Source organism: Pholcus phalangioides, unplaced genomic scaffold (assembly GCF_987345545.1).
Source record: "Pholcus phalangioides strain wild (caught in Gottingen) unplaced genomic scaffold, Ppha-v1.0 ptg000010l_1, whole genome shotgun sequence".
NCBI classification, from domain to species: Eukaryota; Metazoa; Arthropoda; class Arachnida; order Araneae; family Pholcidae; genus Pholcus; species Pholcus phalangioides.
In genome coordinates, this window is record NW_028301603.1 from 9,567,791 (window position 1) to 9,582,287 (window position 14,497).

Sequence of the window (14,497 nt, forward strand, 5' to 3'; positions counted from 1 at the left end):
AGTGAGATAAATGCACAAATACGTGCGTACGGCTAAACAACATGCTGATGTATGATATTTCCATTTTTATTTGTGTATATGCTTTATTTTTGATTTATGAATGGCAATGAAAATGCTTATATCTCAAAAATGTGATTTCTGAGTTGTCATGTTCTGGCCAAACACCACTGAAATAATGCCAATCCTGTTTTTTCTAATGAGGTTTTCTGCAAAAAAAAAAGATTTAACAGAGAAAAGTAGAGGAAAAAAAAGCAAAACAGTTACAGTAATGAAAACAGCCGAATAGAATGTCTTTCAAGAAAAGAAACGAGACATTGTCCTTGGCAGGAAAAGTAAATTTACAGATAAGATTACAAAGAAATTTGTGACAATTTCATGTTTGAAAATCAGTTGAGAATTAGTTATGGGCGTACTTTGCTGAAATCGGTGTTCGTTACGTGCAATAAAAATAGCGTAGATAAGCAATACGAAATTCAAGGGACACGGAAAAACTTCGTTATTTGCGGAAATTCGTAATATCCGTGTTCGTTATACGCAAGTCCAACTCTTTAATGAGTCCCAAATGTATTCCTAGTCATCTCGTGCTATTTTTATCCAATACAATGACTTACAACAATCTTTCGAGCCTTCAAGCTCTTTCAAGCTTCTACTGCCTCTATGGTCTTTTACACTACCCTTTCTCCCCCAAAGGGTGCTATCGCCCATTTCAAGAAACACTGGTGTAGAGGTCTTCACTTTCACAACCCGTAGATCACTCATTGCATGCTGCCCAACACACACTTTATCATGGAAAATTACTGTATTTTGGTACTCGGTAGCAGTCAAACTCGGCTATAACAAAATTGGCAGTCACGGTTGATTCCAATGAAAAATAATGTTAATTAACCTTGCTTATAACGTCAATATAAAAACACGACATACATATATAATACATTTGACTATGTATAAATACGAATGTGCCATGTTGAATCTATTTTTTTTCGTGAATACATTTTCTCATTCAACGCAGACTTGATATAACACTTTATCAGTGCTAAAACTGTTTATAAGAAGTAAAAAGTAATTTGTGTAACAATACTGCAGGAGTAATTTGTAAGTAAATAAAGAGTTGACAATTATTGATTTTCTGTTTATGATCCCGAATTCCTGCATTTTTCCAAGTAAATTATAGTCAATTTTAAATAGTCTCTAATCATAATGAAATTTCAACTATATACACTGCTCAAAACAATTAGGGGAACAAGCAAAAAAGTGAAGAAAACCGTGCGAGACAGCCACGTATTGGCATACAATGGATAGTACACGCGTATCAATGCGCAATACAGAAAAAAGACGTAAAAAAATTTGGAATTAAGCTTTAATTCTTTGAAAATATGGAAAAAACATGAAAAGATGATTTAGGGCAACAATTTGGTTACATGTAAACGATAAAAAAAAGTACTGTTGAGACATGATGCATGAGTTTTAATAGGACGTGTGGTCTCCTTGAACAGCTAAGACTGCTGCACACCTGTTTGCCATGGATGCGATGAGGTTATCGATCAGACTTTGGGGAATACTGTTCCACTCCTCAAGAAGTGCAATCTGCAAGTCTCGGACAGTAACAGGCGGCCTTGGTCGCGCAGCAATGCGTCGTCCAAGGTCAGGAGAGCACGCTGGCCATTCCATACGCTGTATTGTTTCAGCTTCAAGCATGTTCTCCACCAGACGAGCTCTATGCGGTCGGGCATTATCATCCTGGAAAACAAAGGAATCTCCAATGGCTCCAGCGTAAGGGATGACATGAGGCCGCAGTATCTCGTCTGCATACCTTCGGGCCGTCAAAGTGCCATTCCGAATGATATGCAGGTCCATACGTCCGCCTATGCTGATTCCACCCCATACCATCCAACCAGCTCGTCTGTATTGTGACCTTTCACGAACGAATGCGGGGCTATTTCGAGTGCCCCTGTCCCTCCATACCAGAACACGTCGGGTGTCACACTCCAGACTGAATCGGGACTCGTCTGTAAACAGTACTTGGCTCCAATCATGTTGCTCCCAATCTCGATGTTCAGCAGCCCATCTTCTTCGGGCCGCACGGTGGCGTGGGGTCAACGGAATGTAGACCATTGGCCTACGTGCATAGAGCCCTCCCTCATGAAGCCGATTACGTACTGTTTGGCTGGACACCCTTCGTCCTGTTGCCAAGAGCAACCGTCTTTGCAGCTGCGTAGCATTCTTTGTTCTGTTTCGACGGGCTGTTAACCGTACATACCGGTCATCAGTTGCTGTAGTGGCGCGTGGCCGACCTTGCCCTGGTCGACGTCTAACATTTCCTGTTTCTTGAAATCGATTCCACAGCCTTGCAACAACACTTCTGGCGACTCCAACAGCGTACGCGACACTACGTTGTGTTTGCCCGGATTCCAGTCTGCCTATAACACGCCATGACATGGATTCCGGTAAATCACGTTGTTGAGACATCCTCAAGTCACCTTGTCTCAAAAAAAAAATACTGCGCAATCGAATTTCACAGTAAAACAGACGTTTCTGCAACATCCCGATTTCTGCCCTTATCTCCTTTTTCTGGTTTTTGACGTCATGAACTTTGATTTGCATATGAAGTTTTCTTCTTCCGTTTGCTGCTAGGCTTTAAATTATGGATGATTCATTTTATGTTACTTATCGGTATACATCTTTGCGTAATTTTGTTAAAACCATGTGCTCCCCTAATTGTTTTGAGCAGTGTATATTGTATTTGATTGCATCCGATATAATTTTCATACTTGAAAGGTCTTTAAAACATCAACCTCGGTTGTAATGACGAAATTTCTCGGAACCTTTGATATCATTATAACTCAGTTTGACTGTATTTTGCTAGTACGATTGGCTAGTACAAATAATATTTTGAATGATTTTTTTTTCTTCTTTCCAGCATGTAATTGCGGTGATGAGAGCCATGGATGTGCATTTCCGAATGGATTGAAAGAATGCTTTTGCAAATACAAATATGCAGACAAGAATGGCACATGCACAGGTTTTTAAATTTCTTTTTATCTTCCCGATTTTTTTCATTGTTAATTGAGTTTATGTATTGAGATTGACTCTATCCTTTGTATTTGATGAATCAAAACATAGCTAAGAAGCTTCCTTTTTTTTTTTGATAAATTTATGTTTTTTGTGAAGTCTCTTCACCAGAAAAGGAACATTATTATATTTTCCAGTTATCATTAAACTTATTTGAAATGATCTTTCCACTCCTAAAATCCCAAAATATAGTTGACGCCGCTCATTATGATCAAGGGTGATGTTATCATTCGGGTATTGTATCACTTTCACAGAGAACGGGACAAACCAGTGCCGTAGGGCCGTTCAAGTATTACGTCAACAAATTTTTAGTAATTTTTGACCCCCCCCTCCCCCTTGTCAGCAAAAGTAATCAAAACTCTGACCCCCCCCCCTTGTCAGAAAAATTTCGTCAGCACTGCCCTCCTACCACCTAACGCATATTGGTGGGATCAGAAGCGTACGCAGGGGGCATAGGGGGCTCGTGTGCCCCCTCCCCCAGACTAAAAAATTTTTTTTTTTTAATGCACAAAATTTTTTAAAAATAAAAATTTCGCAAGAAAATACCTTTATATGTTATTATAATCAATTTCAATGCTATTTGAAGGCAATGAACTCAAAATTTATCTTTAATAAATTCATCGCTACCCACCTTCTAAGCCATATCATGATAAATCCTTGACCCGCGGACCAAATGTGGCCCTGAATGTTATCTGATGTGGCTTGCCCCCCCCCAAACCTAATTTTGTAAAAAATGAACTAAGCGGCTCATTTACAAATCGTTTAAATGACCCGTGGCACACTTCCAGAGCATCTAAGTGGCCCATGGCACATTTTCAGATCACTGAAAAAGGCCTCAAAGATCACTTTCACATTCAAAGATCTCTTAAGTAACCCGCGACACAGTTCCAGAACACTTAAACGATCCGTGGCACATTTAGAGATCCCTTGAGTGACATGTGGAACAGTTTTAGAACACTTAAGCAGCCCTCAGTGCGGTTCTACATCACTCATGTTACCCGCGGAACATTCCCAGATTACTGATCCGTGGCATAATTACTGATCACTTGAGTGATGCGTGGCGCATTTGTAGATCACAACGGCCCGGACACATTTCCAGAGCATTTGAAGGATCCGTGAAGCATTTAGAGATGACTAAAGTGGCTCTGAAGGACATCAATAGGGAGAATGTTAGTTCAGGTGCCCCGTAGCTATCGAAAGGTTTTTTCCGTTTCTGGCGCACCTTTTATTCATCGAGAATAAGTTGCCACTAAAAGTATTTTATATCTTCATAAAGAGTGGTTGATGACGTAAGCATCATCCAACCCCCCCCCCTTCCCTTGTCATCAAAAGTCAGCAAATCGGAAACTCCCCCACCCCCATCGATGATGACGTAATACTTGAACGGCCCCACTAGGCTTCCTCTATTAATTTTTCCACGTGTGAAATTGAGGGATCTATATCATGAAAATAATCTATTGCTGATCTGAGCTTGCGAAGACCTTCCGCTATGCTACTTGTGGGGAACTTGTCTTCTACTTCTTTATCTTCATCTGGTACCGCTTCAGTTTCAGGACCAGTGAACAGCTTTGATTCCTCCTTGGTCAATCCAGTATCAAAATGACTTTGAATAGCATGTGTTCACTAACAAGGTGCATCCTGGCTTCCGGAACGAAACACCATTCAAACCAATCCAAGAAAAGTGTTTTCCATAGTCCATTGTTCGTGCAACATACTGGGAGCTTCGGCTTATCCTTCCCTTCAATTTTCACGGATTCGCAGATTTGAAAATAATGGTGGGCTTCGTCATGCACCCATTTACGCATTTACGCAAAACAACAAACTAAGTCTATCTCTACTTGCCTTAAAATCAGCAGCTCGCTTTTTTTCCCCCTCTTGCTTAACTTCTTTGCGGCATTTTCTTCCAAAATGGCGTAGTTGTGTTAGCGTTAAACACCTGCTGAAGTGCATAACCCATCTCTTCAATAATTTTCTACAAAGTCTTTGGACATTTTCTAGCTGCCTCCTGGTCGGCAGAGGCTTGATCGCTAGTGATTTTTACATTGCGTGATCCGAATCGTTTCTTAAACCTATGAAACCAACCTTTACTTGCATAAAATTCTGATGAAATAGACGTTTCACCCACTTTTTCTTTATGGGAGAGTAAAAATTTTCGCCTTTTCTGTTATAATATTGTACCACCATGAATGTGGCCTCAAGAAACTTATTTAGAACCGCATGGTGATAACAATTATATTTAATTTACTCATCTGACTCCATGAATTGTCACTACTCAAGATCTTGATAATCAAATAATTAATTTATTAAAAACATAACTTCAGAACTTGTTAACATGTTAAAAACTTATATAACTTAAAATGGATAACGGGGATACATAATGTAAAAAGTTAGATACTGAAAGAGAGCGAAGAGCGAGTCGTCAACTGTATTTCGTACAACACTAGCGGTGACGTCACATCGACATAACACAAGGTGCGATGACGTTACAACATAAAACGTAGCATAAAACATTCACAGCGACACCTACAATATCATAATAAATTGGAAATCTTTTTGCATCAGTCTTGCACACACAAAAAACATCATTTTTTCTGTACGAGAAACACATGGATGCAAAGTTTTCACTGCCACGGGTGCAGCTACAGCCACGGCTGAACGAATTTCAGATTCCTTTTTCTTGATATATCTTACCGTTAATTCGTTGATTCCGCAATGGCGGACCACAGCAAGTATTGACTTACTTTCGCCAAGCATAGTTTTCGTCAGTATATCCAATTTTTCATGTCAAGTTTTCTCATTTTTATTTGTCTTTTCAAAGCATTATCAGTAGCACTAGAAGAATGAGCCATCCTAAACAAGCACGGCTCATATTTTATAAACAAACACGTGATATTTTGTAAACACGTGAATGACGATTGCTGAGTGCTGTCGAAAACGGACTGTATTTGAATTTTAAAGTTGTTGGAAATTAGGGAAAGAACGCCATAAGGTAACAGACAAGCCCATTCTATGCTCCACGTGTAGTTCTTTCGCCTCATTTTCAGTGGTTTGTGAATTCAAATGTCTCGGCTAATATTGCACTTAGAGACATGGAGTCTTTTGGGGAGGGGCTCAGAAGAGATAGATAACAACTTTCTAATTTGTGAAGTTAGCAAACCGGGGAGGGGGTTGCCACGTATAAAAAATTAAATTTCATATACGGCCCCTAGTAAAATAAAGGACATATCTAAAATGGGCACGTTATTTCAATGATTTTTCTAATTGAAATTATGTTTCTATAGCTGTCAGTTCACATGTTTTTTTTGAACTGAAGTGAACCAAAGTATTTCACCCTGTATAGAATGTATATAATTGGGCTCTTTTTCATTTCCATATAGCTTGTGAACTTTCATGTGGCAGTCATGTTGAAAAATGTGAATTCAAAAGTGGTAATACCAAATGCACGTGTGAATGGACTGATAACGCTAAATATGCTTTGTATAAAGGAAAATGCGAAGGTAAAAATTTTTGAATCTCCTAAAACGTGTTTTATTTTAACTTTTTGTGCTGCAAAAAATACGAGATTTGATGAACTGTGCAATTTAAGATATACTGGGAATATATTTTTTGTTTCTGTATTTTTCACTAGAATGCAGATGTGGTGCCGCAACAGCAACAAAGGAGTGTACATTTAAGGCTGATGAGAAGAACAAAACTAAAGAATGCAAATGCGTTGATAACTTCGCTCTCAAAGATGGCCTATGCACTGGTGAGAGTTTAGAATAAATTCAAAGACAAATTAGACAGCTGTGAAATTGACAGCCCGGGGCGGCTTGAGCAAAGGCACAAGGGGTGCGGTACACCCAGGCGGCAGCTTAGGCTTTTGTTTAGATACACAAATTTTTGAAAATTTGGAATACTGCAAATTAAGACACCACGCGATGGCACGTACTTTTGGGGCATACCATACCTAGAAAACTTGGTGGAACAGACTGGGCCTGGGGCCGTAATACCCGAAACAAGAATGGACTCTATCGCATGGTGCGGGAAGGTCTGCATTTTGGTTCGGCCATGGCTCCTACATCCTGTAGCAGCCCCCCCCCCCCCGCTGGGATCTTTGGCGGGCCCCCAGGTCAGATTTTTCACGGGGCTCTTTAGAATAAATTTATAGTATTTAAAAAGAAAGATGAGAATTGTCCCGGGCTGGAGCCTTGTCAGCCTCACCCAGTAATTTTTCAGGAGCGGTCAAATAAAGGCAAAGAAAAAAATTTAGGTTCTCACTTGTGTCTGGCGTCGGAAGCACCAGGAACCAGGGCCGTCTTAAGAGCATCATGGACCCCTGGGCCAAGTGCTTTTTCTGAGGCCCTACCTGGAAAATTCTCGAAAATTTCAACCAGATCGCATTTTTTTAGGCCCCCGCCCGAGTGAGTCCACACGTTAAGACGACACTGCCAGAACCCCCCAACTCTTCTTGAATTTCTACATTGGAAAGCTTGCAGCAAGTATGTTGGCGTTAATGAGCTGAATGCGGAAAAGTTGGCATAATTAAGAACAGTAAAATAATTCTAGACCAAGAAAAACAAGACTATATCTTCAAAAACGGGACGTATGGTCAAGCAAATTTTGGTTAAGCAATTGGTGGGTAAACGGACGGGTAAAAAATACAGGTTTATCCCAGAGGGACCTTGGCTGAAAAAGCAACCCCCCCCCCCATACATGATTTACTCTTATTTTGGGGGGTTGTTGGCTAAAGCCCCTTCCATCACTGATGTCTTTAGAGGCAGCACATGAGGTTTTGCAACCGGGCGGCAGGTGAGATAGAGCCGCCCCCTGTTGATAGCAATTGCTGATGATGGTTAATATTAGTATTCCTACATTGCCAAAAAGTCTATGGGATATATTATTCATTAACAGATAATCTTTTCTTACAAAGGTTTTTAACAGCTGGCTGATGCGAAGATATATTTTTGAAAGAGAGAAAATTCAACTGCCCCTGCCGGGAATCGAACCCACGTCCTTTCACTTTACGGGTTAACGCCCAAACCGGCGTTTCTCAACCGCCGGGCCGCTTCCCGGTACCGGACCCTGACATCAGTCAAATCGGGTACCCATTTGTACCCCATTAGGCGTGCGTATGATTGGGCGTCCCACTCATATAAAAGAAATCAACCGGGCAGCGGGCTTCCAAAGTTTGAAAACCACTGCCCTAGACTACAGAGGCAACGAATATCTCAATCTTTCCTTGGAGCTCGTGTGCACTGAACGAAACCGTACGTGGCCGGTCGGACCTAACTCAGGCCAAAGCTCACGATTGCTGACATTACCACCAGATGGCGACTTATCCGAGGATGTTGTCACCCTCCGCTATTCAAACAAAGGTTTTTAATAGCTGTCTGATCATCACCTCCTAGAGATAGAAGGCCTCTGCACTGTTTGCCATAAACGTCATTCAGACTACCTAACACGTTTGCCACATTTTGAAACACAGCATCCGACCACAGTGGTGGTCGGCTAAAGTTGGTTTCCTGTGGTTCCCAACTTCGAGGCGCAAATGCGAGCCGATCTCCCCATTAAAAAAGTCTCGCCACGGAGAGCAACAGACCTACAACGATAAATCATTCAATCATTAATTACACTTCACTCATAGTTAGAAAAACTGGTGGCAGATGGCAGCACTACACATAACAAGCATTACAGAGAAACAAACTTCACAACACATACACACACATTTCAACACGTACCAATTCGTTAGAGGTCCCGCAGAGGAATATGGACGACGTGCATTGATCATTCAGTAGTAGTAGTGGTGGGCCCATGCGTTAAGACGGCACTGAGAGGAGGGGTGCTCACATAGCTCCAAATTCACCATTGTTGCAGGGGGGGGGGGGGATCCGCGGAACTTCACTTTCACTAGAAGTGGTTCACAATGTTAAAAATGTTGGGGAAACACTGCTGTGTTTAGTACTAAGTGCGGTATGTATAACTGGTTCTTTTTCTCCTTGCAGTAAACAATTGCTTTCAAGCTTTAATAATAATAAACTGCATGTGAAGAAAATAAATTTGTGTATGTAATCCACAGAATGCGAGTGTGGCGAAGGTAGCACCGGCTGCCACTACATTTTGAAGAAGAAAATTTGTCACTGTAATGAGCACAACTACACTGACCATGGCGGAAAATGTCGAGGTAAACTATAACTCTTTCGTTTTACTTGCATTACATTAACTTCCCCCATATCTTGAACACCAATTATATCCATAAAGAAAGTGTATAATAATTAAGTCTTGGATTTTTATGGCGTGTTCACATATACAGTCGATCCCGCTTAGAACGTTTTCGCGCTTAGTGCGACTAATTTTCGTGAATTTAACTTTTTTTTCCTATACTGATAATGTTTACTTTTCCCGGATACAACGTTCGAAAAATTCACATCGGGCTTGGCTTTTTCCTCCCTTTGAATCTCAGTGGTGATTATGTGTGTGTGCTAGCGTTGAAATTTTTTTTTTCTCGTTCTCCCACTTTGTCCAACGATAGTATGCAGAGCATAATTGCCCTTACCACTGTTCAAATACAGTCGAATCCCGTTTTAACGAATGCCGTTATAGCGAAAATCTCGTTTCTACGAACACTTTTCTAATCCCCCCGATAAGCTTACATAGGAACAATTCATAAACCTAAAATTCCTTTGTAACAAAATTTCGTTATAGTGAAGTCATTTCTCCGATCTCTTGGAGTTCTTTATAACGGGATTCGACTGTATACACAAGGTTGATAGACGTTATGTCTCTGAATAGGAAGACTAACAGATATAAGAACTAGAAAAAAGTTCTCATAAGAGGATACTTTTTTTCCCCCCGTTGCGGTCTTATTCAAATTCGTCGCATTAGAGATCGATTTCAAGAATTTAGTCTTCTCGTATTGGTGTTATAGACCAGTGGTTCTCAACCTGGGGACATATGGCTCCCTTGAGGTCCTGGGATATTCTGGGGGTGGGGGACACGAGCGAAAATCAGAAGAAAGGTGAACCACGACAGGTGGGTGAAGGTGATCATAGACAGCTGTGAAGAGAAATAGGTTTGAAAAGTGAAACATGGTTGAAAAATATTACAGTCGGATCCCGTTATAACGAACGCCAAGAGACCAAAGGAATGACTTCGTTATAACGAAATTTCGTTATAAAGGAATTCCAGGTTACCTGGCATTGTTCCTGTGTAAACTTATTTGGGGGATTAGAAAAGTGTTCGTTAGAACGAGATTTTCGCTATAACGGTATTCGTTAAAACGGGATTCGACTGTATTACTTTCAGAATTCCTCAGATCCGTCCATAGACCCAGGGGACGCGGCATCCAAATATTCATATTGTTCCAGAATTAATAGAAATTCAGAAATCGAATTGATGAAAATTAGATTGAATTCTGAATTTTCATCAATATTTAACGATTCCAGATTAGATGAAAATTCAGAATTCCAGAATTAATGTAAATTGAGAATTCTAAAATTAATGAGAATTCGGAATTCATGAAAATTTATCATTTATGAGAGAAATTCCAGAACTCCATAGAGTTGTGAAGCTTAGACACCTTGTTTACTAAAAAAATGTATTTGATATACAGGGTGATTATAAAAAAACTATCCCGACATATGGGCCCCTAACTATCATACCATTCACAGAAACTGAATGAAATTTTGGCATAAGGTATTTTGAGGTATGCGCTCAAGAATGATATGGAAAACAACAGTGTCACTCTAACAGTTACAGTGAGAAAATTTCGAAAATATCAAATGGCAACACCAAGTTTTTTGTATTGGAATGTGATCTCCATACTGAAAAACACTAAATAGCGTTGGAATGACACCTGTAGCACGAAAATCCCCGGTGGTAGGCAAGGAAAAAGTAAAAAGGACTTTGCCGTGAGCATTAATGTTCGTTTCATTCGTCACACCGTTTCTTCGATCCCAGCCTGATTAGTCCTCCACAAGGTCATGTGGAAAATTTGTGAAACACAATAAAATGCTTTATTTTATGCTGCTTCTCTGTCCTTATTGGTTGTCCTCACTTTTAGCCTATCTACCGCCGGTGATTTTCATGCTACAGTTGCCGTTCGAACGCTATTTAGGGTTTTTCACAATGGAGATCACATTCCAATACAAAAAACTTGGTGTTGCCATTTGATATTTTCGAAATTTTCTCACTGTAACCGTAACTGTTAGAGTGACGCTGTTGTTTTCCATATCATTCTTGAGCGCATACCTCAAAATACCTTATGCCAAAATTTCATTCAGTTTCTGTGAATGGTATGATAGTTAAGGGCCCATATGTCGGGATAGTTTTTATATAATCACCCCGTATATACATGATACATATATTTTTTTCATTTCAATATAATCAGAAATGCGGGGACCCCAAAAACGCGGGGACCCGGTTCGACCGCCGCACCTGTTGTTCACCCCCCTAGGGACGGGTCTAGTTTTGAAGTAAAAATCATTTTTCCGAAGAATTTTTGTGAGAATTCACATATTTCAGTAACTGTGGATCATCATTGGATGTCCAATTTGATGGCCGTATTGTATTCTCGCGTGGCTGGCGGACTACGCTCTTAGCCAATCGGATCGCCAAACCATCCGATGTGGCATGTTCGCGGGCGTGTACGTAGGGAACCATAGACGGGAACCACTCCACATTTCAATTTCTTATTGAAAAATGATTTTGGGAAGCTATGGTATAGAGACCATAGTTTCCCAAACTTTTTATTCCATCGCCCCTTATTCAGAATTTTTTTTTCTCTCTTCGTCCCCCAACTCAAGTGAATCCATAGGATCCTATGTTAAATCCGTAGCTGCTATCACCCTCCTGGACCATCCCATCGCCCACCAGTGGGGGGGGGGGGGAGATATAGACCAGTGTTTCTTAACCTTTTTTAGCTCATGGCCCCCTATGGATCAAATTTTTTTCTCGTGGCCCCCTGTCCTGTCCAGGGCCCCCCCCCCTCTACCCTCATTCAAGTGTGAGATACTTTCTATTTTTTTCATTATGAATGAAATTTTAATAAATCAGATCAATATCTGGAATCCTGGCTAGGCACGGATTCAATTGGGGGATTATCATCCCTCCCAGGAGTCAAATTATGTGGTAAAAAACGGTGTGTGTAAAATATGGGACGATCCAACGAACCTGCACGATAAATCGACCCTCCCAACCGTTGCTCTGGCGGCCCTCCATACTTAGCTGGAAATAGCAGCCTACATATGAAAATTTTGGTACCAAATCCCATATAGTGCAGTCCCCTCCCTCCATTACAGACGTGAAGACCCGGGTCAAGCCCACACATCAGACAAAGGATTAAGATGCCCCTGGTTCTATGGACGGATCTGAATATTTTTCAACTATGTTTCATTTTTAAAGCTTTTCACATCACAGCTCTATGACTCCCTTCACCACCTGTCGTGGATCACCTTTCTGATTTTCTCCCGTGGCCCCCCTAGAATATCCCAGGACCGCAAGGGGGCCATATGGCCCCAGGTTGAGAACCACTGGTATAGACCATAGTTCCCCGAACTTTTTGTTCTATCGCTACCCTCTCCAGAAATTTTTCCCCTGTAATCGTTCTCAGTTCAAAAGAAGAACCAATGGTAGCCTGCTGTATTGTATGTTGCAAAACCGATTTAATATGCGGCAACATTGCAATTAGGCTTGAGAAACTATCAACAAGATTACAGGAACTATACGCCTGCTTTAATGGCAAACCTTTTTCAAATATTGCTCCATCTCTGGCTATTTTTTCCTGAATTTTTAAAAAAAAATAATATCCTTCGCAAAGTAATTTCTCACAAGAAACTAAGCAATAGCAGTTTTTTTTTTTAAATATTTGCAACAGTATTTCATTAAAATTCAGTGCGATTCCAGGACGTACTAAAGAACAGTTATTGTGCATAAAGTAGGCGTGGTTTTCATTTGAATTATAGGTGAGAATTTATGAGAAAATGGAAATTGATTAATTTCTTTGTTTATTTGTTAACGTAATAGGAAGCAATAAAAAACTGACAAAGCAGAGATGAAATAGTGGGGAAAATTTCAAGGTCATATTTTTGAATTTCAAGGTCATATTTATGTTTTTAGGTCCATTTCATACCGTGCACCGCCCAGGCTCTATCGACCATTGTCAATATTAGCTATTGCCCTGGATGAGGGGGCTGGGCGGTGTCGGGTGCTTTATTATGCACATAAAATACATGAACATGAATATAAAAGCACATTATTAAAAAAAAAAGTATATACAGATTTTTACACATTTCTATTATACAATATATTAATTTATTCCGATGAGCTCTTCTGATGTCTTTTTAGCTCTATTGAGCTTGAGCCCTTTGTTTTTCTCAGCGCCAGGTCCTGAACCACGTCTTCCCTCGTTGGCTTGGGTAAGCCCTCCGGCGTGGTCAAGCCACGTCCTGGACCACGTTTTCCCTCATTGGCTTGTTGGCTCGGGTGAGCCCTCCGCCGTGGCCAGGCCAGGTCCTGGACCACGTCTTCCCTCGTTGGCTTATCTTTTTAGGTCGTAAATGCTTGCATATTTTTAAGATTTATAGGTCATAAAAATCTGTGAGCCCTAATAATAAAACAATATCATATGAAAAATCATATGGCCATAAAATGGACATTCTCGGAAAAATTTAGATTTACTACGATAATCTGCTGTGAAGTTTATTTTAAGTATATTATATATATATATAATATAGTATAATTTTATAATATGCATTATATTGTAATCTAAACAGTATGATGTCCCTCCCCCTTGGCAAAGGGGTGTTTTTTTGGTCCCCTACCTAGCTAAGCCTCACCTACCAATTTACATATTTACTATCGAAAATCATCATAGTATCAGCTTTGATTATCATGGAGGTCCCGCTTATGCATTAAGATAGCACTATATTTCGGTTAGAAGCACAGTTATAACAATTATATTTCCGCAAATTCAGCTTGCGAATGTGGATCTGATAGCAGCGGTTGCAGTTTTGAGAAAGATGGAAAAAAGAATTGCATCTGTGACAAATATTTTGCCCAAAAAGATGGAGTCTGTACTGGTAAGTTCAATACATTTTTTTTTAACCCTCTAATTGGCAAACATTGAAATTTACAGAGAAAAATATTTTTTGAGGAGTTATATAATGGAGTTTTGAATGCCATTAATGGTATAGTAAAAAACAAAATGTTGATATTTGAACAAAGATATGGGATGTTGCCTAAAAGCAACATTGCCAATCTATTAGCAATGTACAAAAAACGAAACTAATGTTGCGTGTAAGCGAAACTGGCAAAAAGAGAAAGAAAAGTACAAACATGAATAAAGAATTAATGTTTTCTCAACTTGAAAAAAAAAATTACTCTAGGCATTTGGATACAGTGAAACCTCACTACAATGGTATTCAATATAACGATTAATCACTCTACAATA

The 14,497-nt window shown here is 40.0% G+C and overlaps 1 protein-coding gene across 2 annotated transcripts in view; it reads left to right on the plus strand.

Moving 5' to 3' along the window:
- Positions 1 to 14,497, plus strand: part of LOC149080860 (uncharacterized) — a 131,206-nt gene that overhangs the window by 51,307 nt on the left and 65,402 nt on the right. For both annotated transcript variants that reach the window (XM_089237537.1, XM_089237538.1), the window contains exons 20-24: positions 2,918 to 3,019; positions 6,447 to 6,566; positions 6,698 to 6,817; positions 9,128 to 9,232; positions 14,022 to 14,126. In XM_089237537.1, coding sequence (XP_089093663.1) covers positions 2,918 to 3,019; positions 6,447 to 6,566; positions 6,698 to 6,817; positions 9,128 to 9,232; positions 14,022 to 14,126 — 552 coding nt within the window. The remainder of the gene's footprint in view (positions 1 to 2,917; positions 3,020 to 6,446; positions 6,567 to 6,697; positions 6,818 to 9,127; positions 9,233 to 14,021; positions 14,127 to 14,497) is intronic.